General features: G+C 44.7%; 2 protein-coding genes, 1 long non-coding RNA gene and 1 pseudogene across 4 annotated transcripts; 3 read left to right on the forward strand and 1 right to left on the reverse strand.

Annotated features, from left to right (window-relative positions):
- The first annotated feature begins 253 nt into the window (after window positions 1-253).
- Window positions 254-6,314, forward strand: LOC112887274 (probable diaminopimelate decarboxylase, chloroplastic). Its single transcript, XM_025953411.1, has 8 exons — window positions 254-814; window positions 2,144-2,318; window positions 2,817-2,966; window positions 4,120-4,281; window positions 4,434-4,619; window positions 5,525-5,647; window positions 5,724-5,813; window positions 5,935-6,314. Exons 1-8 carry the CDS (start codon window positions 312-314, stop codon window positions 6,019-6,021), a joined length of 1,476 nt encoding a protein of 491 aa, XP_025809196.1. The 5' UTR covers window positions 254-311; the 3' UTR covers window positions 6,022-6,314.
- A 470-nt stretch (window positions 6,315-6,784) lies between these two features.
- On the forward strand, window positions 6,785-9,331 carry LOC112884027 (annotated as a pseudogene).
- Window positions 9,332-9,623: 292 nt separating this feature from the next.
- On the forward strand, window positions 9,624-12,159 carry LOC112884025 (phosphatidylinositol-glycan biosynthesis class X protein). The gene is made up of 4 exons (XM_025949322.1): window positions 9,624-9,909; window positions 10,355-10,721; window positions 10,797-10,951; window positions 11,808-12,159. Exons 1-4 carry the CDS (start codon window positions 9,820-9,822, stop codon window positions 12,057-12,059), a joined length of 864 nt encoding a protein of 287 aa, XP_025805107.1. The 5' UTR covers window positions 9,624-9,819; the 3' UTR covers window positions 12,060-12,159.
- Window positions 12,160-14,040: 1,881 nt separating this feature from the next.
- LOC112886840 lies at window positions 14,041-20,876 on the reverse strand. Of its 2 annotated transcripts, XR_003227443.1 has the most exons (4): window positions 20,539-20,876; window positions 19,627-20,362; window positions 15,333-17,411; window positions 14,041-15,251 (listed from the first exon to the last, which is right to left on the reverse strand). It is a non-coding gene; the product is annotated as an uncharacterized LOC112886840 (long non-coding RNA). The 2 variants fall into 2 exon arrangements; XR_003227442.1 differs by lacking the exon at window positions 20,539-20,876 and having other exon boundaries at window positions 19,627-20,514.
- Window positions 20,877-24,835: the final 3,959 nt, after the last annotated feature.

Raw genomic sequence — 24,835 nt, forward strand, 5'->3', positions numbered from 1 at the left:
CTTGCCTCGTCCGGCATCTTCTTCTGACTGGCCATTTCAGTTGTTTCGTTTGTGTCGTCAGCAGCTCAGCGCTAACCAACCATGGCCGGATGGCCTTCGTCCCTTAAAAAAAAACATGGCCCTCGTCGAGTTCGGCTCAGCCAAATTGGTTGAGCCAGCCCATCAGCCCATACAAATTGGCCCAGAAGCCCAGCCACGCCTACACACGCCGAACAAAAGGCCCCACGCTCGCAATCCGCTTTGTGGCGGCCGACGCATCTCGCACACTTCGCGTTCTCGCCGTACTGAGCGGCTGTCAAGCTTCCCAAACCATGGTGGCGGCGAACCTGCTCTCCCGCTCCCTCCTCCCCGCCCTAAACCCTAGCCCGTCCGCCCACCGGAACCGCGGTAGCGCCGCGGCCGCCGTCTCCTTCCCCCGCCCCCGCCGCCACGGCCGCCTGTCCTCCGTGCGCGCCTCCGTCTCCACGGCCTCCCCGTCCCCGCCGCCGCAGCCAGCGGCGGCGGCGGCGGCGCCGAAGCACTGCTTCCGCCGCGGCGCCGACGGCTACCTGTACTGCGAGGGGGTGCGGGTGGAGGACGCGATGGCGGCGGCGGCGCGGAGCCCCTTCTACCTCTACAGCAAGCCGCAGGTCCTCCGCAACTTCGCCGCCTACCGCGAGGCGCTCCAGGGGCTCCGCTCCGTCGTGGGGTACGCCGTGAAGGCCAACAACAACCTCCCCGTGCTGCGCCTCCTGCGCGAGCTCGGTTGCGGCGCCGTGCTCGTCAGTGGCAACGAGCTCCGGCTCGCGCTCCAAGCGGGATTCGACCCCACCAGGTGCTGCTATTGTTCCTACATTTCTACTTCCTGGGATGGAATGGGTCATTGAGCAATGCGTTTCCATTTGCTGGTGGAGGAATGCCTTCCTGGTGTTGTGTGATGTATGAAGTTTGGATGGATTAGAATAGATTGTGTTGTATTTGTATTAAAGTTGCGGACCCAGTTGCAGGGAGACCGGGGATGCTTAGTTGGTCTCTACTTAATCTAAAAAGGATACCAAACTTGCTAATTTACAGTCGCCTGTTATGTAGCATTGTAAGGGGCAACACAACAGTCTGGATCGAGTTAAAGAACTTTTAAACTTAACTAACAGCTCGAATACAAGATCTTTGATGAACTCGAAATTGTCACTTTTGCATGTATGGTCAAAGAGGATAAGAAATTTTTTTTGGCTCTACTACCTTCCATTCAATAAAACATGAAGGAGCAGGGAGAGTCCGGAACAGTAGCAAGCTATCTAACAGGCGTTCAGTTTTTTTTAAGGGCAGCTCCAGTGTCACATTCGAATTGAAAGGGCAGTATTCGGTTGGTTCTGCATGGTTCGCTGCCTGTAGTGTAAACATCGTTTTCTTGGGCCCCACATTAAGGGCCTGTTTGGATCCACCAGCTAATTGGTAGGTAGCTAATTTTAGCTGTGGTGGATCCAAACGGGACCAGCTAATAGGCAGCTAAACCTCTTCTAACAAGTTAAATAGCAACTATCCAATTAGCTGGTTCAACCCAGCTAATTCCAGCTAATCAGCTAATGAATTAGCTGGGTGGATTCAAACGGGGCCTAAATAAGAAAATATCTTTCTTTTACCTGCTAGATTTCCTGCCTGTCACTGCACCATTGCCAGCATGCACTTTTGAGTAGCTTTACGATTATTTTACTTCGCTGTGTTCGAATCATGTTCGGAGTTCGATTTTAGCTTCTGTCATGAGCATTCGACGCCTCCAGTGTGCATGGTTTGCTGTTTTTGCCCACGGTTTGCTTTTAAATGCACATTGGAGCTGCCCTAAAAAAAATTTATCTACAGAAGTAACTATGGTTTTGTTTGTGCAGATCTGTCCTTGGTAACTTCTTTTTCTTTGCATAAACAAGAGAGGAGACCCCTAATGATGTTTTATTAAAGAATAAATAATATGTACAAGAGTGTTACGTGGACTTTAAGCCTAGAAGCTAAAAAAGGACATTGTGATACTATTTTTTATTCTACTCGAGGAATTCTTTCGCTTGCTATTGAATTTGCACACCTTTTAGCTGTAGAGCTCATTGTTTCTCCAGTTGATGACATTTATTCCGAAGAGGAACTAACTCTATTCAATTTGTATTTTGAAGATCAGGTGTATATTTAATGGAAATGGGAAGACATTGGAAGATCTCAAATTAGCTGCTGAGAGCGGGGTATTTGTAAATGTGGATAGCGAATTTGATTTAGAGAATATTGTCAGAGCTGCAAGGGCTACAGGAAAGAAAGTGCCTGTTTTGCTTAGAATAAATCCAGATGTGGATCCGCAGGTATGATCACCCTCTAACACTCCCCAAAACACACAGGCATGTGTATGCACCTGTGGCCACTGAGATTATTTAGTTGATTTTTCTCGCGCTTTGTCCTATCCCCTTTGCATTGTTTTGAGTGGGATACCTTTTGTTGGTTTAACTGTGCTAGTTAGCCATGAGGTATTGACCTTTTTTCTCTAAATAGCTTGATGATCTTGTAGACAACCACTGCCCCAGTCCTGACTAAACAACCACACTGGGTCTGTTTCACCTTTGAACAACCACCATCACAAGGCCTTCTAATCCCAAGCAAGTCCGAGTAGGCTAGAGATGAAACCTAACAAGAGCCCCAAATGATAGCAAAGAATAAACAAGTTATTAGTAATAGTAATTATAGTAAAGGAGAGTAACATCTTAGAAAAGTTTTGAGTTATACACCTACATAAGATATCTTTCAATGACTGGAGCAGTTCAGTTTTTTTTTTTGAAGACAAAAATTGAACTTTCTTTCAACAGGTACATCCGTATGTTGCCACTGGAAATAAAACTTCCAAATTCGGGATCCGCAATGAGAAATTGCAATGGTTTCTGGACTCTATCAAGTCATACTCGAATGATATCAAATTGGTTGGTGTTCATTGTCATCTGGGGTCTACTATTACAAAGGTAATGTCTTGTTCTTTTTATATAGTATTTCTCTTAATTATCACTATAAATGTAATGTCTAGCGTTTGCTGTGTGAGCTTGATCTCAGTGGTAAATTGTACCTTTTTCTGCCATAATGGGCAACATCTTGTTTGAGGAGAACAGTCACTTTGTAGAAAGCAGTTAAGTTTTTTCTGTCCCAGTGAACAATGACCCTGTTACATCATGTCACCCTTTGTCAGTAGATGCACCCTCTTTTGGATAGTCCCTGAGAGGCAGGGACTACAGGAGAGTGGGCGAGGACAAGGACAAGGAGTGAAGATTGAAATTGATATTTATCAAATGCCAATTATATCCATTTAGTTTTAGAATATTAGAAATATATTTGCATACCTGAAGTCCCTTATAGAACCTGTAACGAGGATAGATGTCTGGGCTATCACACTTCCATAACAATGCCCTAATTGATATGTGATCTCAGAACAATTCTTATTTACTTGTTCACTTCAAAACTAGAAAGTTGAATTGTGTTTTGCCGCCTCCAGACCACATTTGCACCTTGCTCTCTCACTATTTCATGTTGAACTGCGAAGTGAGTTTTGTTAATTCTGAATAATTGAAGTTGCTATTGTCTTATAGTGAAGTCCAAAATTTTCAATAATACTATGGTGGTCTATAGCTACATATAGCACTATTCTCCACGAACTATCATGTTCAATGTGAGGCAAGTATGGAATTTGCAGCATTTGCCAGAGATTTGATGCATTGATATCAACATAAAAAATGAGCCTGTGTTTTGTTAGCAAGTTGTGTGAGGATGACCATGTAATGGCTCAATTATTTTGAAATTAATATGCATATTGACTGAACCAAGAGGTACATGTTCCTTGTACTAATATGCTCATTTTAGTAAATATTGTTTCAATTATTTTGCTTAAGCAAAGTGGTCTGATATGGACTAATGTTACCCAAAAAGACCCTAAAGTGCAAGGTGGCTTGTGCCTTGAAAACTGAAGTTGCACATTGTTTGAGCTGAGTAACCTTTTGAGCTTGGTGTCACGCGGAGAACTTTTAAGCTCTCAAACTATTTTGCTCCTCTTTGTTGACATGCCTGTATTCTGTGTAGAATACCTGTTTCTTTCTTACATCTGAAGTGTTGTTCCATTTTTATTAGGTTGATATATTTAGAGATGCTGCAATTCTTATGGTGAATTTTGTTGATGAAATTCGAGCACAAGGTTTTGAGTTGGAGTACCTGAACATTGGAGGTGGTTTGGGAATAGATTACCACCACACTGATGCAGTCTTGCCTGCACCTATGGATCTCATCAACACTGTAAGATCAACATCCTTAACATGTTTCTTATTCATATGTTTGCAGGCTCATATGCTTTCCTTAAAAGAGCAGCTTTCCTTTTGCGATACGGAAAGTTAGTCTACGTGGTTATGCTGTGATTCATTATGCTTATTCTAATTATTTTGTTGTAGGTGCGAGAATTAGTTCTCTCTCGAGATCTTACTCTTATCATTGAACCTGGAAGATCCTTGATTGCTAATACTTGCTGCTTCGTCAATAGAGTAACTGGTGTTAAATCTAACGGTACAAAGAATTTCATTGTTGTTGATGGCAGCATGGCAGAACTCATCAGACCTAGTCTGTATGGAGCATACCAGGTTCGTTTAGATCTTATTAATGATGATGCGTGTTACTACTTCTATGTTCTCAAGGAAGTTTCCTTCCTGTCTCTAGAACCATAATCATTTCAAGAGGCAGCGTTTTTGAACTTAATCAAGAGGCAGCTTTGGTTATGTATCTAGGATAGTAACCGCTTTGCCAGGAAGTCTTGAAAAAAAAATATACTATTACTCTAGTACATGGAACTTTTGGATATTGCAGTCTGAGATAATTTTGAATGTTGCTTTCTCCAATCATAGTAATTTACTTTTTATATGTTCAACTGGTGAAGGATGAGAAAGTTCAACCACACACCTATGGCACCCCAGCTTCACCTTGACATAAACTTGTCATGCAGTGTCAATCAAGTCCATGAATGAACTCGGAAACCGTATATTCAGGTCTTTAAACTTGTTAAACATGTCATCCAGGTCCAAAGTACCCAAAATATCCCTTGGTTTCTGATGTGACATTGCCAATTTGGAGATTTCTTATTAACAAGTTAAATAAACTCGAAGAACTAGAAAGAGGGAGATGATATCCTTCACATGACCATTTTCCATGCTTTTATATTGCTATATCTCATTTCTTGCCGTAGATTTCTTTTATTATTGTTCTTTCCGCTGCTAATTCTCTACTTGGTGGGCACTTAGTCAACAATGCGCCCTGGCACCCAGGGATTGCTGCAACTTAATGAAGCACTATCACGATATTGGGACCCACAGTATGATAGCATATATTTATACATAGTCGGCATGCATTTGTGTTTGGGGTGCATAGCATCTATCTGTCATTCAAGTGCACTGAAAATCATGTTAGCTGCATAAATAAAGATGACATGCACAGAAGTGGTTTCAGCGCTTGAATCTTGTTACATTCTGTTGAACCATTACTCATCTCGCAGCATATCGAACTGGTCTCTCCCCCCTCTCCTGGTGCTGAAGTAGCGACCTTTGATATTGTCGGACCAGTTTGTGAGTCTGCAGATTTCCTTGGAAAAGATAGGGAGCTTCCAACACCAGATGAGGTCTTTTTCAACACCATTGTATTCTCTCTGATGATTAGAGTCTCCTCTGTTCCCTTTTGACATATTGCCCTTGTAGGGAGCTGGACTGGTTGTTCATGATGCAGGTGCCTACTGCATGAGCATGGCTTCCACCTACAACCTGAAGTTGAGACCGCCAGAGTACTGGGTACAAACTACGACCGACATTCACTTTTTCCTCTATCTTATGTCTTGTAGTGGTTCATTTGTCATTATGGGTTCTTTCTTCCTAGGCCATCTAGCTGACATGTTTGTTGTTTGCTTTGCAGGTGGAAGAGGACGGTTCTATCGTAAAGATCAGGCATGAAGAGCAGCTTGATGACTACATGAAGTTCTTTGATGGTCTTCCTGCTTAGACATTTATCTACAACTGTGATGAGCACACGTTTTCTTGGGGGATAATTAGACTTTCTTTGCCAAGTCCATTTTACTTTCTTGTGGTTGTAGTGGAATGTGTGACTGGATAGTTAATTTGGTTTGTTGGTGTACCCTCCATTTTACCAATTTTGTAATATACTGCAATTTAAAGCCAGAAGTTCTTACCTGGATAAAAAGGCACAGTGAATAAGTCTGCCGTCCCGATGTCTTGCGTGCCGAATGCATGCTAAGTCATGGACGATGAATAAATATAAGCTTATGCTTGGCGCAATGGTTTGATCTAGGAGGTGCAAGTTGGTGCCCCTAAGGGTAACCGTTGGCCCTCTTTAGTTTTAATTCTTTTTTTAAAAAAAAAACTAGTTTTTTAAAATTAAACTGAGGATTGGTTTGGCAAGCCGAATCATCTCGGTTTCTGGCTCCAGTGCAAAGGTAAGCCTCTCTACTACTATTTTTTTCTTGTCACCTGAGACATGCAGATTGAGACGCCATCTCAAGTTGATTTGGCTTGAAACGTACTGTGTGAGTTGTGATAGTAGCGGACTGCTAGCTTTCTTTTTACAAATGTTTTCTGTATTGCACTATGATTGGCCACCGATATGGTGTTTTGTTTTGGTAGCTGGACATGAATCGTAGTTCAGGCATTCTGTGTGTACATGGCTGTTACCACATTGACATGATTGTGCATTGTGCTGCGAAACTGTAGATGTCTGGCTCGTCTGATTGGTCAAGTGATGAACATGTCAGAATTACTTGCGAGTTTTGCTGAACAAGTGAGCTGGAAATCGTTCGAATACCACCTCCACAAGATTATGGCAGAAAAAAACATTACAAACTGTAAGGGTGTGGTGTAAGAATGACAGTAGCGATTGTTAAGGCGCATTGTGATTGTAGCCTGTTTAAATCAGAATCTACCCGCGCGATGAGCAAAGCAGGCGGCGCCGCCGGCCCAGCCCCGGGCCGACGGCCGCGGCGCAGAAGCAGAAGTAGCTGCTGCAGAAGGCCGACGCCGACGTCTCCAGCCTCGTCGACAACTTCTCCTCCCTCATCAACATCTCCCGGGTACGTCCCTGCGCCACCTTTAATTCCCCCCCCCCCCCCCCCTGCTGTCAAATCTAGCGACCCCGCGGCGGCACTCCGGACTAACCCTTGCTCGGGATGTCGTGGTCAGGTCAACGAGCCACCCGTGCGCAACTCACAGGAGGCCTTCCAGATGGAGATGCGCGCAGCCCACATGGTAGGGACCTGCTCGCTGCCGGCGAGGTGTTAGTAAATTTGATTCTGAAACTTGTGTTTGAACTGGTTTGAACTAAACATACACTAGTTATTTTTCTAACTAAACACATGATCAAAATTTAGAGTGATCTATAGTTCCCTACTACTTTAAACTGCTACACTCTTTAGTTTCCAAGCCAGTTTTTGCTTTTGACGATTCCTTTATCTTTTGGCTGCACAATATTGCTCTGGCTCTGCTTATATTACACTGCTGAGGTATGGATAGATAGAATTATGTACATTGTTCGAAACATATACTGCAAATCAAGACATAAATGTTCTTCCAGGGTTTTGAGTTTGACATTCTCAACTTGGCTTCCTTTCAATTAGATTACTAAATAAGGAGTTAGATTTAGCCATTTCCCCAGTAGATATGTTGTAATCAGTTCATGGCATGTCTAATAATGAAATCGCCAGGAACTGTGATCTTAACCTGTTAGCTTGAGGCGACCAGGCTATAGAATCAGAAGGCTTGTTGTTATGGGCGTGAATCAAGATGAGAACAAAATGAGGATGCGAAACTGTAATGAAAACACAGATGTAGGATCTAGTGATGAACACGTGTGGATGCATAGAACAAGAAGGGTAATAAGGTTTTGGCGCATCAGAACCTGGATGGCATTTCAGGGGCATCAGAACTTGGATGGCATTTAGAAGACTGATGTTCCAAGGTAAACACAACTGTTAGAATGACAATAAGAGAAGCTTTCCCTAGACTGTAGTGGCCCTTGTTCACTATGGCCAAGATGATCATTGTGGCCAGGTGAATATCCTTCTTTCCCCTTCCATATGCTATAACGGAAAGGTGATATTCTGCTAAATTTTATGTCTTACATGTGCAATCCTAATGCGTTTTTTAAAGAAAGGGAACTAATTCAGATAATGAAGAAATTGGCAATAAGTGTCATGTATCGATTCTAAACCTTAAATTTCTGATAATGTCTTATGTCTTGATTCTGTTCAGGTACATTCAGCAGATTCTCTGTTGAAATTAGTGTCAGAACTTAAGAGGACAGCCATCTTTTCCAGGCTTGCTTCATTGAATGAGAATGTGGATAGGAGGATTGAGTTGCTTAGTCAGCAGGCGGAGGGAACAGAGAGGATGCTGGAGAGAATTGGGCAGGAGGCAGCTGCAAGCTTCAAGGAGTTAGAGGCCCACTACTACTCATCTGTTGTGCGGTCGCCGTCCTACGATTGAGGTGAATATTATCTGCCCAAGATTGAATTGTGTGAAATTTTTAGCTTCAGAATTTTTTTGTAGATGGTTTTGGCAGGGATTGACCTGTTGCACTAGCCAAGGTACCATTAAGTTGCCGTGGGGTTGATACTTGGTGGAATGGTTTACCAGAGTACTCCTGTGTCTTTCTTTCTAGAAAAATATTTTTATGGATGCTACGAATAATCGTGGAGTTACATACCCTTTTTTTATCATTCATCTATCACAATTTGTGTTTGCCACTATCAAATGAACTTAACTGAGGAAGATAAACTTTTGTTTGTTTCCGGCTTCATGAACTATAGGATAAATATGTTCCCTGAATTCACAACAAAAACTTATCTACCAAAACAATGGAAGCTGTACCACGCAGCAATCCTTCTTAATCTCTGTTTTGATTTTTTTTATGCTGACCATAATGATCTTGAATATTAACTACGGACAGAACAGTTTACTTAATAACCTTTTTGTTCCTCATTGTTTCAGGGTTGTCTCGGTTGGTAGGCCTGGATTTGGAGTCGCGAAACAACATGTTTAATATGTACATTGTGTAGAAATCACTCAAATTATTTGATTTCTCAAGGCTGTTGTCTTACTACTTCCACGGTTCAACACGCTTGATGTGTGTGTCTGCTGTCATTCTAACGGTAGACAGGCATTGCTGGTCCACCATCTATCTTTACCCTGAGCCGTAAATTGCATGCAGCCTCTGAAGCTGTCGCATTCCTTATTTCCAAACCGATACGCGTGCTAAATTTTGCTCCAGATCATGTTGAACTGATCTTTCACACAGGTCTGCATTCCCCTGCCCAGCTGGGACAGAATTTCCACCAGGGCCGTATGAAAGAATCCTCATGTTCTTCAGTACATTTGTGATACTGTTTCTCATCAAACAGCAAAACTCCCTTTGTGGTTGGAGTATTTGGTGAAGATTATTTTTGCTTGGCACCTGGCATCTTCTTCTGGCCATTTCAGGTGTCGTCAGCACTATGGGCTAACCATGGATGGCCTCGTCAGAGTTCAGTTGGCCCAGCCGAATTGTTTGTTTGAGCCAAAACAGCTCGTCCCAGGACCCAGAGGCCCCGCTCGGCGGCCCACACGCTCGCCGGCGTTGACCAGGCCGGCCCTCCGCCGCGACGAGATCCGCGCCACGCCGCGCGTGGGGACGCTCCACCTCCACGGCACCACCACCGCCCGGCACCGGCGAGAGGGCCGCGCCCAACTCCTCCTCTGATCTCTCTGCCCCCCGAACTCGTCGCTCGCGCCGCCTTCTTCTCCTCCTGTTCCTATGGCGGTGGCAGGCGGTCCTTGCTTGCTCGCCGTGGCGCTCGCCGCCGCTTGGATCTCCGCCGCGGCCGCCTCGTCGTCGCCTGAGCCGGTACGTGGGGATGGGCGGGTGCTCCTGGTTTAGGCGGATTTACTTGCGCGCGATTTGCGATGCCTTGTTGGTTCGGATTTTGGTGTTGTGGCTCGCGTCCATGCATAGGATGTGGAAGGGTTTCGGAATGCATTCATTTGTAGCTGATTAGCAGTTAGGTTCAGTGATGTGGCTTAAGTAATGCAGATTGAATGCTACCAGCGATTTAAATGCTGAAATTTACTTGCATTGATAATGTAAGGAAGTGTGAATCCATCCCAAGTTCGATTTAAATGTATGATCGTTCAAGTCCAGTGGCCTGAGGTAATTAGCTGTATCTTGTTTGGATTTTAAGATGCACCCTATTTCTAGTTATGTATGTGATGCTTTGAATTTTAGTCTTTTTTCTTTTTGGTCTGAGTTGTTTATGCCTGTGTGGGTGAGTTTTAATTACTGCACTGCACAGGCAGGTAGAGGCCAGAAATCCATCAATTGTATGCCCTGCTCCAGGACGTACATTGGCGATGAATATCTCTACACCTTCACTGACCAGCTTGCTCCCCACCGTGGCTTAGCTGAAATGTCTGACTCTGGTGAATTGTGCAAAGGACTTACTGATGCTGTTGAAGTGCCTACACTCTCAGAACTGCACCGGCAACTGGTTGGTGAAGGTTCTCACCGTCGTCTAGTCTATTCTGTGAAATTTGGTGCCTGTCAAGATGCCATGGTTAATTTCCTTGATGGCTATGATGCCCATCTGGTGATAATTGAGAAGCTCCCGAATGGGGTGTTTGCTGACCCATTTGAGCTACAGCATTTTGTTGAGCACAAAGGTGAATTCTAACTCTGAGGAAGACTGCAACTGCATTTTTATTTGCATTCTAATAAGTTTTTCTATAATCTTGCAGTTTTCCTTGATGTTGCTGTTTTCGGAGACACCAACCTTGAACTACCCTCAGCTCTGTCCAACCGGTCAACTGTTGAGATTCATTTTGATCTCAGGCCAAGCACTTTAACAAACTGTAACATTGTAATAGACCTGCCTCTCCATGCTAGATACCCGGTAAGGTCCTATAGACTACCATTGGCAATAATAAACACTATTAATTTGAATTATTTGGCTCCTGCTACCTGTCATAGAAAACATCACTTGTTGTCCTTTTGCTTGTAACCTATAGCTATGGATATGCTGTTATACCGAAAATTCTGTCTGCAAATCCAGCATTCAGGTTTTGCCTTATCAAGTGAGAAATTGATGTGTATGAATGTATTATAATATTCAACAACTTGGCGGTAGTTAGTGGTACATGATTTCCGTGATGGACCTTAAATAATGCATGCTGAAACATAAAAGCCTTCTATGTTGGGGCACATTGATACATAATAATAGTGGATATATGCTTCCCACTCCCTTTGACATGTTTTAGAACATGGGCCTAATAGATAGAGATAAACTGTCCTGCAACTTTAATAATTTCTGATTAGTTTTGCTTCAGTGTACAGATAATATCTCACCAGTGTCTATGGATTTATGCAACTGTTAAGGACCATCCCTTGTGCATGCTACCTTAAAACTTTCCAAGAAATTTCAGAAAAAATACATTCTCGCACTGCTTAGAATTCTGATGGACTAGGTCCTGGAAAAATAACTTCAGCTTTGTAGTCAGCCGGGAGACAGGAAATGAGAACTGGATGATTTGCGCGAGTAACAAACTGAAAATAACTATCGTCATATAGTTGTGGTTTACATGTTCTGTGATGCTGCAAAAATGCCTGAATTGCACATGGTGTTCTGAAATTTAAAATACATTTCCTTCTTTATCTTGGTCAATTCCTCATAGGCATATTTAGTACAATCAATCGTCACTGAAGAGACTCTTCACTCTTGGTTGACTACTGACTTTGATGTTTGATTGCAGCCTCTTGATGCCAGCGAGCATGCAACAGTCGAGTTTGGTAGCCCAGATTTGCTCCTACGCTACAGAAAAAAAGAAATCCGTTCCGAGTCCTGTTTGTGGGCGCTTAAGAATCTCGAAGCCGCACCTGTGGAGAAAGCTGCGTGGCGGGTACCCTGTGGAGATGAAGCCCACATAGGATTTGTATCTAGCATTACCTTTCTCTCTGCTCTTGTCTGTTCCATGTCCATTGTCCTAGCCGCTCTAGTTTTTTGATGTCTTGGGCTCCAGGCAAAACTGGAATGAAGTAAAGAATGATGTTGGGAACCTTATATTCTTGTTGATCAAGCGATCCGCAGAGCAAAACATGCCACAACTAAATGATGCATAAATTTACACCTGCAGACGCTCCTCAATCAGATGGGACTGTATATAGTTGCAAAACAAAAACTGGACAAAACAAAAGTAGCCACGGTGTGGGATTTTACCTCAAAACAGAGCCATGGAACCTGGTGACAAGCACCAAAAGAGCCTAGAGAAATCTGGCGTGCCAATCACCGTCCCTCTCAGCTCTCTGATCATGACGAGCATGCTTCCCTTTTGACTGTGCACTGGAGAAAGGAGTAGCTAGGCGACGCAAGCCTGTCCCAGTGTTCAGCACCTCAGCATGGCAAATTGGCATTTCCACGAACACCTCGCGGTCGTCCGAGATGGGCAAGAACATCAGGCTCCAAGACCCACCTCGTGGGCACAGCAGCTGGCTGGCTGGCTCTGCATCCATGATGGCAGGCACGGCGGATCCCTCGCGCGCATTGCTCTCTCCCATCACAAAACAGCAGGCGTTGCCCCTGCACAGAGCACAGTGGCAACGGATTTGTTCAGATCAGATCGATGCAGCTGTGGTCTGATGGAGGATCAAGGATGCGCCACTTTTTTAACCCAAACGATCCATCCATTCCTCTCTCTCTCTCTCTCTCTCTCTCTCTCTCCAACAGAACAAAACTCAATTCATGGAGAGCTTGCTCATGGGATGGGGCTCCGGGCTCCCGGCGGACGGGCGGGGAGGGCGGCGGCGGCGGACGGGCGGAAGGAGTAGCCAACCTGACCAGGGTGCTATATGCAAAATTCAGGATCCTAATTATAAATATTTGGATTGTGATTAATAATCGCGATCCAAATATTTACATATAAACCCCTACATAGTTTCAATATTCGGATCGCGATTATTAATCGCGATCCGAACTAGGGGGCATTTTGTGAATATTACAAGCCAATCCAGGGCTTTCTGCGAATACAGCCACCACCACCGTCGACGGTGGGGATCCTCCGCCAGGAAAACCGCAGCAGGTTCTTTGCCTAGGACAACCTCCACTCGAGGCCAAACCGTCTCTGCTTTAGTTACCAAGGTCCGGGAGCACGCGGCACCGGCGTCACTCCGTCGCTTCACCGCTTGACTCGCCGGAGCGCCGGCGCGATCCGGCCATACCGTCCAGCCGCCTCGTGCAGGCGGCAACAGGCATCCAATCCAACGATCCAGTGATCAATCGAAGTCAAGTACTTCGGTGGAACAAACGAATCACTTGTGAAGAACCGATCACTTGCATTGCCAAGGTGAAGGATCTCACCTTTCTGACTGCAGCTGCATGAGCCAAATTTTGGCACTACTGATTAGGAGCTATTTGTTCTTTGTGATATCACACAACATGTACTCATCATCATGTATCATTAGATGTTGCTTATTCATTTGACAAACAACACAATTTACGGCCCAGGCCCGATTCAGCCCGGCACTATTAGCCCAGCCCGATTGGCCCGATTACTTAACCGTGCCGGGCCGGGCTGGCCCACGTGCCGAGACCTCAGCCCAGGCACAGCATGAAGGCCTTCTTTCCGTGTTGGGCTGGCCCGATTATCCATTTGGGCTCTGCGTGTTGTGCTAGCCCGCAGCCCGTCATCCTCTCCACCATTTCATCTTCCCATAATTTCATCGTCCATTTCAATTCCACAAGTAAAAATTTGAAGTTTCAAACATACACATACACATAGACAGAAACATACACTGATGCACATCCAAACTTTCAAACATACATATCCAAACATTCACACATAGACATTGAGAAGAACAACATATATTAACTTGAGATGTTTTATTTGCTGCCTCATTAAAAATCTTTATAGGTAAAACCTCATACCGCATGGGGAGAAAACCCTACAAAGGAAAAAAAAAAGGAAAAAAACGGGTACAACCAGCTCTAAATTGTTCAAATACATCACTTCAAGTTCAAGTTCTGGACAACGTGTCCACACCAGTACACCACAAATCATATTACATAGATTCTTCGTCAAGAAACAAGTTCTGGGAAGAGTCTTCGAGTTCTTGATCCTCCACGGAATCCTGAAGTCTTGCATCTTCTAGCTTCCAATCCTTCACTAGAGCTAGCATCTCCACCATCTCAAGGCCCAGACGCCGTCACCGCTCCTCGATGATCCCGCTAGTAGTATTAAAAGCAGATTCTGACAATATTGTAGAAACAGGCACAATCATAACCTCTCTTTCTAGGATTGAAAGAACAGGATATGGTAGTTTTTGCTCATGCCACCAGTTCAAAATGTTGAAATCATTGTCGTACTGATTAACAGTATCACTGTCCAGGTAGGCAGAAAGTTCAGAAGCATCAGCTAGACAAGCACCAGAACTAGCAGCCTGCAGCAAGGCACTAAGCACATGACCTCCTATGCAAGGAGGGAGAACCACCAAGCCCAGCACCAAGACCAGCAGAACTAGCAGAACTAGAACCAGCACCATCATCCTCAAAGATCTTATCCCACAGATAAATACAAGCAAACATTTGATATGACTACCAACTCCTTTGCAAGTCAAGGTCAAATGGGCATACTAAATCCACATTCAAGGCAACGCAATCCGTGGCATTTCATTGGCTGATGCATCCTGGTTTCTTTGGGGTTAGCAGAACTTTCTTGCCATGTAGCTAGCATCTCAAGAACATCCACAGAGGTATTTTCATTTTTTTTTCCCTCTTTCCTTTTAGATACAGTCACCTAATCCAGAAAGGATTTCTTTTTTGAAGCCTGCTTTATAGATGATTGTGAGAAGTTTCCATGCAGACCACAGCTAATAATTTGTACTAAGTGCGTTATCAGGGTGTGCATGTGTACGGCAGCGTGTGCAGTTGTTGCAGCCAACGACTTGACAGAGATGTCGCCACAGCAACGGCTATTAGCCTATTATAAATGGTCACCAGCAGTCCTTCGTCAGCATGAATACCGTCATATATAAATGGTCGATGCTGCAATACCCTGGTGGCGACGCCGACGAACAAGCACAAACGCACAAGGAACGAAGAAAGGACAGGGGCAGAGCATGATGCGTTTCCACGCGTTGTTCATCAGCTGATCAAATTTGTTCTGAATCGCTGTGTCGATCATATCCCCAGTCCAAGCATTCACCTGCACATGCAAGATTGGTAGAATAAGTAATAGAATACTTAACAGAAGACCTGATGCTGGCTAGTTTAGGGTACGACTAACCCGAGTAGCAGCCGTCTCTTGTCATTCTAAAATGGAGCAGATGACCTTACTTTTGTCCTTTGCCTTGGCGAGGTTCATCAAATGGTCGCCCAATTAGGCCTTAAATACTAGCTAATTAAGAGCGCCATTGCTTGCTTCTAACTCATCTCCGGGGAAGCCTTGCTACTGGCCGGCGATTGCTTAGCTTCTAACTCATCTCGCCTCGCTCCGCCTTGGGCAGCATGGAGAAGATCACTGGTGCCGTGCTCAACAAGATCAAGGAGCTCCGCGCCACCAAGGCGGACACCATGACGAAGACGGAGAGCAGCATGCTGGAGAATCTAACGCACAGCAACAGGAGGCCTACGACGAGCGCTTCATGAGACGGTTCAGGACGATCGAGAACACATTCGTGTACGATCCAGAAGTGGGCACCCTTGCGTACGGCCGCAGTCCTCCGCCCCCACGGGTGGTTTAAAGGTAACTTGCATTGATCTCCACACCACTGATTTTTCAGTGTTTAATTATTATACTAATTAATTACCACTTGGCTTCTTTCTTCAGAGGGAGATTGCATTGTTGGCTTGTTGCATAATAAATTAAATAATGAAATTGTATTAAACTATGTCAGTATCTGTTCGACAGGCTTCACACAGTTCAGCTTGTTTGAGTTGAAGGTCGCGACGAATAATTTCTCGAAGAAGAAACGCACAGGAAAAGGTGGTTTTTGCAATGTCTACAAGGTACACACTTATTATATATAATATATACTTCCGTCCACAAATGTAAAGCATTGCTATACCATTGGAATCAAACAGGTAGTTTTTCTTTTATTGATCTTTGGTTCAGAACAACTACGGGTAGTGAAGCATCCAGCTGTGAGGCTTATGGCTAATGCTGTTACTGATCCTTAGAGATAAACAAAATGGATGCTCAGATGTAGTTGCTTATTTTGAGAATTTTTACGCTTCCCCGGATATTCTTGGTCCTAGGATTTCTGTGGTGCCTTGGACACTAGCTCTTGTTCTTGTATATTTTATAATAAGATGTCACGAACCCATCATTTGACTCTGTGCTCATTACTTTTTAGGGTCGATTACACGATGGGCGTGTGGTTGCCATCAAGAAACAAGCACCCGACCCTCCATCACGTGATGAGAAAGAGAAACACATATACAATGAAGTTAATATTGTTTCAGAGACTAGCCACAAAAATATAGTTAGATGTCTGGGATACTGCCATGAAATCAAAGTGGCTTTGGCTTGCTTGGATGATGAATACGCTGGAGATAAACAACCGACTTATTGTTTCGTCGAAGAATACATGCGAAATGGGAGCATGTACGGCTTTATTACTCAAGGTAGTATATGCATTGCTGCCGAAATACAAATTACAGTTCACCGCCAGAAAAAGATGCATCTCCTAACCCTTTGTAAATTTATTTGTCTCTAACTTATAGTTGCCTGTACATGGCTATATGCATCTTCTGTAATTTGCAGGCAATGTTAAGTGGCCCACTCGCTTCCAAATAATTAAAGGGATTGCACGAGGCATACACTACCTACATAAGCAACGCATTGTCCATTTGGATATGAAGCATAGGAACATTCTCTTGGATTGTAACATGAACCCTAAGATTAGCAATTTTGGGACAGCTAAAAGGTTGGGCCATGATGATGAGATCACTTGGCACACCGTAAGACCAGTCATTCTAAAATACTCCCTCTGATTTCAAATCTAGGTCTTTTTACTAGATTCGCCATGTTACACACCTTCATAATATATAGCTATCTATTTAAAACAATTTTACAAAAATTGCAAACCATGTCATATTGGAGGAATGGAGACTCTATTGTTGTCCTGAACGACTTGCATTCAGAACCAGAGGAGCATGGGCCCAAGATGTGCATATATATAGCACTTTTCAATTTTGATTTATTTATCTTCTCTTACATCATTTCATTTTACTTAATCATTCAGGGGATTTATAGCTCCAGAGTACGTACATGAACATATTTTATCGATGAAGTGCGATGTGTACAGTTTTGGCGTCACTCTCCTTTGGACCATCAGTGATATGTGTGGATGTGAACCACCACCTGCCGAAGATTTAGTTCAATAGGTAAGTATTGCTCGTTGTATAACATCTATGTTTGTGATATCAATTTACAAGTCATAACATATATACCACTGGAGTTGATTTCAGGCTTGGACGGTTCGGCAGGAAGCTAGACGAATGGAGGAGTTGATTGATCCATCACTGTGTGACGAGTCTCAGCTAATGGCGGTCAAGATGTGCATGGAGGTAGGATTGCTGTGCACCCAGCTTGATCGGAATGATCGACCCACCATGGCAGATGTTCTTGCGATGCTGAATGGGAGGAAAGAGTTGCCGGACCCAAAGAATCCAGCAGGCACATCTGGTCCAAGAAAGGGCCGGAGAAATCGGATGGGTGCTAGGGCGCTTCAGAAGAATCCTGACACCTCATCAAAGAGAATGCCGAGAAGATCTCGAGCTCCGCATCATCGCCAACACAACAATCCAGCAAGAGATGATGAGCCATATGCTAGTTCGCGGGAGATGGCAGGATTGGAGGCAGATGCAATCTCTCCCTCGGAATCTCCCTCATTGCCTGCCAGTTCGGTGAACCAGATTGAGAAAGTAAGGAGTGCTGGAGAAAGTTATGATCATAAGCACAGAGAACCAACGAATCCACAACCTGACCAGGGAATAAGAGGATTCAGAAAAACGTGAGACATAGGTCAACCTCTGCAAAATTGTCCGCAGATGGCATTGACGATAGCTGAAAATGGAATTCAATGGAGCAGGACAGAGAGCAATGGGGGAAGGGGTCATGGCGTCAGACGGGGTCGTGGCGGTGGCCGAGGTGGTGGCAAACGGAGACCACCTGGCTGGTTCGACCAGGGAGATCAATACCAAAATCAAGGTTCCAGAATCAACCAGAGGGGGCCTTCTCCAGCTTCTTGTCGACCTATGCATCAGGAGATGAGGAGCCAACAACCTCAAGCTCAGGCACAAACTCAAGGCAAGCAGATGCGAGCTCCTCCAGCTCAAACAATCAGTACTGCTGTGATGAATGCGGGGGGAAAAATTGAGGTAGGAAGATCCAGTAAAGCTACCGAGAAACTGACTCAACCTAAATGCAGATTGTGTTTTATCTGCAGCAAAGAGGATCATCAGGTGGAGGAATGTCCTGTGAGAAAACGTGGCCACCGGTATGCTACATATGTGGGATCTGCAGCCAATGGGCTAGGTTTCTACAATATTGAAGTTCCTGAAGTGCATGAACCACAACTGATTGATCTCAGAAACTGTGGGAAACTTTTCATAGAAACTGGTGAGATAACCGTGGAAGAATTAAGGTGGGAACTTGCTAGAAGTTTCAACCCCAATTGGCCATGGCAGATAAGACAACTTGATGAACAGTGTTACTTAGTGAGATTTCCTCCAAACAAGAAAGTGGAAGACTTAGCAGACTTTGTATCTTTCAATCTCCGTAGAGAAGGTGTTTCAGAGAGAGTAGAAGTGTGGAACGGAGATCTTGAACCATACTCTGAGCTAAAAGAGACATGGGTTCAACTGAGAGGGATCCCTCCTAAATGGTGTACCTGGGAAGTATTACATCAGTTTGCTTCATGCTATGGGCTGCTTTTAGATGTGCATTGGGAAGGAGTGATCCAGAGCTTTGGTGAGGTGGTTAGAGTCAAGATTTCTTGCAGAGATTGCACGGACATTCCTAGACAAAGGCTATTTGGTATGAATGGGAAACTATATCTAATGTCGGTTACCATAGAACCTCCTATAGCTGCTGTACAGAATGGCATGGGAACAATCTACAATGATGATGAAACAGATGACTGCGGACCAGATGTACAGCACATTGAAGATTAAATGGACACCTTTCAGAGGAACATACAAGATATTGCAAACAGAGAGTGCAACTGTTACTATAGCTGATTGAAATTTTGAAATATGTTAGATGTATTGATCGTAACTTTATGGAACACTTCATCCATTTTTTTCCTGAAATTTAAGAGTTCTGAACTGCATTTCATGTCTTCAAGAAGCTTCAAATTATCTCTGAGTGTAAATCGTGATCAACTGAACTTTGAAACTTCGTGGAAATGCTTTCATGATTTTCAGATGATACAGTTACTTCCATTTTCAAAGAAAGAGACAATGTTATATTACAAATACATGAAGTAATACCTCAATCGGATGGAAGCATTGGAAAACAGATATTGTGCAAAAGCAAAGACTGACAAAAGCAGAGATAGCACATTGGAATTTACCTCAGAGCACTGGAACCTGGTGCAGCATCACTGCGTCAGAAGCCCAAAAGGGCCCAGAGAAATCTGGCACATGAATCACCATCTCCTCTCACCATCACGAACATGGTTTTACTGTTGATTGTGCCCTGGAGTAGCCAGGCGATGCAAGCCTGTACGAGATTGTTAACTCCTCGGCATACGGCATGGCACTGACACTGCATAATCCTTGTTGGTCCAGAATTCCAACGAGATCGAGCTATGCAAGAGGGGCAGCGGCTGAGCGGCCTCCTAGACTGCATCCTCCAATTTGAGCACGGCGCCTGAAACTGTGTCACGCTCAGCCATCCCCGTCCAAGCATTTCCACGAACACCTCACGGCCGTCTGAGATGGGCGAGAAACATCAGGTTCCACTCCGTCTCGTGGGTGGTTGCAATAGCTGGCTCTGGATCTCTGATCGAAAACACGGCAGCGCACCGTCTGCGGCTCCAGGCGAAGCACCGGCCGGCTGCCGGCCACGGCGAACATCTAGGTCCGAAAGCGGCCGAAGCTCCGGGACGCCACGCGGCGGCCGCCGCCCTGGCCACTGGACTCCTCGCTTGCTGACGAGCTATTCCGCGCAGTTTACGGAGAGCTCGTTGATGCTAGGTCCTGGATGTGGGAACGGTGGCTGGGATAACGCTAGGCGCTGCCGGCGGACGGGCGCGGAGGGCGGCGGCGGCCGACAGATGGGAGGAGGAGCCAACCCCGACCGGGGTGCTATATGCAAAATTCAGGGTGGTAATTACAAATATTCGGATCGTGATTATTAATCGCGATTCAAATTAGGGGGTATCTGAAAATTTTAAGGGATTATATATAAATGTACGGATCGAGATTATAAATTACGATCCAATATAGGGGGTATTTTGGAAATATATTTATTACAATCGAACCTGGGGGGTCGTTTGCGAATATCCCGCGACGGCTGCTTCTTCGCCTCACGCCGCGGCTCGCCGACCGTCTCTCCCTCCCTCTCCCTCCCTCCTCCCAGCCTCCCGTCCGGCGGTGGCGGAGCGTCATCTCGTACGACGGTCGACGGTGTGCGCCCGCACGCTGGAGGCGAATGAACGGCTACTAGCAGGAGGGCAGAGCAGGGCATGGCAGAAATCAGAAATGGCCGGCGGTGCCCAAGCTCAACCGAGATATGGCTCGCCGCAACGGCAGAGACCTCAATGTCGCCGCTTCCTCAACGAGGAAAAGTTGTGCTAGGATTTTTTTTTCTTTTTGGGGTTTGCCTGCACTGATGAATGGTGATGGGATTTGTTTGCTGAATTGCTGAGCATAGGGGCGCTCAACCAACGCAAGCACTGCCGAGATGGCTCTGTGCGAGATATCAAGACAAGAATCCAGCATTTTTCAGGGCGTTTGTCCCTCACGATTTTCTCTTTCTTTTCATGAATCAGAACATGCTGCTTTGTCCAGACGACATAGGGCCTGTTTGGATCCACCCCTAAATGGCAAAAGGGCAAATGGTAAAATTTTTGCTCCTATCACATCAGATGTTTGGACGCTAATTAGAAGTATTAAATATAGTTTAATTAAAAAACTAATTATATAGATGAGGACTAAATGACGAGACGAATCTATTAAGCCTAATTAATCCATAATTAGCAAAATTACGGTAGCATTTGCCCTTTTGCACTTTGGGGTGTTTGGATCCAAAAGTGCAAAAAAAAAGTGCAAAAGAGCAAAAGTTTTGCACTTTCTCTTTCTCTTTCCGTTGGATCCAAACAGGCCCATAGATAGTAGTACCATTAGGATTGAACAGAACTTTCAGGCTTTGACAGGCAGTTCTGCACTGGAACCATCATCCAATTTTGCCGGTTCCTTTAGTGTGGTCCACTGCACAATAATGCGTGACTAAACTTTTCTTATCTCGAGCAAACTGAATCTACCATATACAGGCATGGAGTTCTGCTTGACAGAGTCAGCCAGAGAACTGCAGGAGATTACAGCGGTGCTGATGCCATGCGAACAGAGAAAGGGAGGAGGTTTCAGATGTTGCCCCTGCATGTGATGTGTAAACAAGATGGGCAGATGCAGCTCTGAAATTTCCAGCCGTCGGCTATGGAAAGCGGAGCACCACCCGGCGGCCGGGCACGGCGAACTTCTAAACCTGAACCTGACGACGACGACGAATTCCTGAACCTCAACGAACACCTGATACACTGATAGGTGCCCTCAGCTACCTGCACTTTCCGCAACACGCCTCGCGTATAGAGCAGAACACATGCAGGGACGGCTCTTCCGTCTCCGCTCCTGCACATTGCAACCTGGTTTTCAGATTCTTTTTGAAGGTTTACCCATCAAATTGTGGCTATGAAAGTTCAAGATTGAGTCGACGCGATGCTGGTGAATAGATAACTCCCCTCTGCCTGTCAACAAGAATTGGGAGAAATCGAAATCGAGAACAATGCCTGCCAACCTTGTTTCAGATTATTTCTGAAGAATTGTCCATCAAATTGTGACTACGGAATCTCTCGGTTGAGTCGTTGCGATGCTGGTGAATAAAAAAACTCTGCTCTGCATGTCGACAAGAATTGGGACAAACTGAAATTGAGAACAATGTCCGGAACCTTTTGACTTGCTGATGCTTCAGCAAACCTCTGGCCGGGGAGGATAACGTCCTGCAATTACGAGACAGATGTCAGCAACTCCTCAATTACAAACAGATGTCAGCAAAGAGACTGCTAACATCGAACACCTCACGAACAGAACCTGCGGCAAGACCAGCGGAGGCGGCGAAGCATGTACCGGCCACCGCCGCCGGCGGCGGCGAATATCTGAGCATGACGAGTTGATGACTCATTTGTCTGTTTGTAGTCGCTTGGCCTGCCACTGCTCCAGGGGAGGAAGAAGAGCTGAGCTCCGAAGCTTGGGACAAGAAGCCAGCCAGGTTGCAGACATGAACGAACCGCATGTCGCGCCGCCGGTGGCGCCCTCGAAGGCGGCCAAGCTAGTGAGCAGCCTTCCTCTCGCTCTACTTCATCGCGGCCGACGGGCGCCGCACCACGGCCCGCGACGTCCGACTCTGAAGAGGCAAAGCGCCTGGAAACTCCTTCCGCGATTCGGTAAATCTGGGCCGGCGGACAGGCGCGGAGGACGGCGGCGGCTGACGAACGGGAGGAGGAGCCAATCCCGTCCAGGGTGCTGCTATATGCAAATATCAGGGTTGTAATTGTAAATATTCGGATCGCGATTATTAATTGCAATCCAAATTAAGGGTTTCTATGAAAATTATACAGAGCCTATACGAGGGTTATATATAAAATATAGAGACCATTTGAAATATATAGAGTTTATTCTGCGTATAAATTATTCATCCCGGACTGCTACAGGTGATGTCTTCGTCTCACGCCGCGCGGCTCGCTGGATTGCCGCCGAGTTCCGACCATCTCGCCTCCCTCCCGCTCCTCCCAACCGACCCACCTCGTGACTCGCCGAAGGGCCACCGAGTTCCGACCATCTCTCGCTTCCCTCCCGCTCCGCCGAGTTCTGACCATCTCTCGCTTCCCTCCCGCTCCTCCTAGCCACCCCAGCTTGCTGCAACTCTGCTACATCTGCAGCTGTGTGCCTCTCTCTATTCGCTCGCTAAAGAAGAGCTAATGGCCGGCGGTGCCCAAGCTCAACCGAGATGACTCAGCTCGTCGGGACGGAGAGACCTCAACGTCGCCGCTTGCTTAAAGAGGAAAAGTTGTACTAAGATTTTTTTTCCTTTCTTGGTTTGCGTGTGTTGGTGAGAAGATTTGTTTGCTAAGCATAAGGGCGCTCAATCAATGTAGGCACCACCGGAATGGCTCTTGTGGGAATGCAATTATACGACGACAATTCTATCACTCCGAACATGCTAGGATATAGCGTTGGTACTACACAGCTTTGCTTATAAGTCGTAAGAGGACGATCATGTGCTTACAAGTCGAATCATTGCTGCAAGTTCAGTAAATGTCACTTAAGCGATGAAGCACTTACAAATTATTCACACATACGCTTCAACGGTTTATTTCACCATTTCAATTAGGTACACATACATATTTATTCTCACCGATTAAAACAGATACGCCGTACATGCATTTAACAACTTCTTTTATACACTTTCTAATATGCTGTAATCCATTAGATTCCTAATTAACAAAACAATTTATTAAACTAGCTTTCTCATTCTCATCTTGTCATTTAATCTTAACAACAGATATAGAAAATCATACATATTTGTAAATGTATTTGTTTCATGATATGTTGGTAACATAATGATATGGTAACAACGTGATTAATTTATGTATCATGAATTAATTATGTAATGAATAAATTATCTTATTTAGTGCTATTCTTTCAGTGGTAGGTGACGCGCCCGTCGACAAAGAGACGTCCGCAGTGACTTCGTCAATTTCGAGAATCTATCAGCTTAGTCTCTCAAAGATGCTCACAGAGTAGGCTTGCATGCGTGCAACTATAGAGGTAAGTGTGCCTGCATGTTTGTGAGCGTTGGCGTCTAAAAAATATTATTATTACTTCTTAGTTCTTACGACACTCCATACTTTGCTAGATAGCAGCGTATAAATTTTGCCTTTTCGTAATTTCTAGATAGGTTGTTACTTTATGATAGATAATTCTTTGTTTATATTTGCTACATGTCATAGCCCATGTACACTCCTTTCAGTTTTTATTTTTGTTCCATTTGTCTTTTTAGCATTACCAAATACAAAGGAATAGATGTTAATAAACATCACCGTGATAGAAAAATAGTGCACATATGCTTGGAATACGCCAACATGTCCAACTTTTAATTTCTGTAGAAACAGTTGATTGCACGTGTTGCGAAATAATGCAAACTTTAACATATATTTATAACATATTATTGTCAACAATATATTACACACTATATTTTCAATCAATGACTCTTTCTTTTACATGTTATCGAGTGGTTTTATCATTAATCAAGTAGTTACAGAATATAATCATGTTAGAGCTTTGATTTTACCTTCCGTCTGCAACGGCTCAACAAGTCATTGCACACGGTAACTATTTTATTAATGCCCACTTTTTTATCTGCATAAACCACGTACGGCTTAAAACCGTTAGATGCCGTTGAATCTTTCTAAGATATCCTCCGACACGAGTCATGGTCATCAACATATCACATAGCAGTACTTTAGTACTACCATAAATATCTAGTATCAAAATGTATATATA

Source organism: Panicum hallii, chromosome 3 (assembly GCF_002211085.1).
Source record: "Panicum hallii strain FIL2 chromosome 3, PHallii_v3.1, whole genome shotgun sequence".
Classification (NCBI taxonomy): Eukaryota; Viridiplantae; Streptophyta; class Magnoliopsida; order Poales; family Poaceae; genus Panicum; species Panicum hallii.

Excerpts from the sequence above, each read along its gene's own strand:
- LOC112884025 (XM_025949322.1), top strand. The coding sequence starts at position 9,820 with ATGGCGGTGGCAGGCGGTCCTTGCTTGCTCGCCGTGGCGCTCGCCGCC. Across the intron at positions 9,910-10,354 it reads CCTCGTCGTCGCCTGAGCCG|GCAGGTAGAGGCCAGAAATC; the intron begins GTACGTGGGGAT and ends TGCACTGCACAG. Across the intron at positions 10,722-10,796 it reads GCATTTTGTTGAGCACAAAG|TTTTCCTTGATGTTGCTGTT; the intron begins GTGAATTCTAAC and ends ATAATCTTGCAG.
- LOC112887274 (XM_025953411.1), top strand. The coding sequence starts at position 312 with ATGGTGGCGGCGAACCTGCTCTCCCGCTCCCTCCTCCCCGCCCTAAAC. Across the intron at positions 4,282-4,433 it reads CTATGGATCTCATCAACACT|GTGCGAGAATTAGTTCTCTC; the intron begins GTAAGATCAACA and ends ATTTTGTTGTAG. Across the intron at positions 4,620-5,524 it reads GTCTGTATGGAGCATACCAG|CATATCGAACTGGTCTCTCC; the intron begins GTTCGTTTAGAT and ends CTCATCTCGCAG.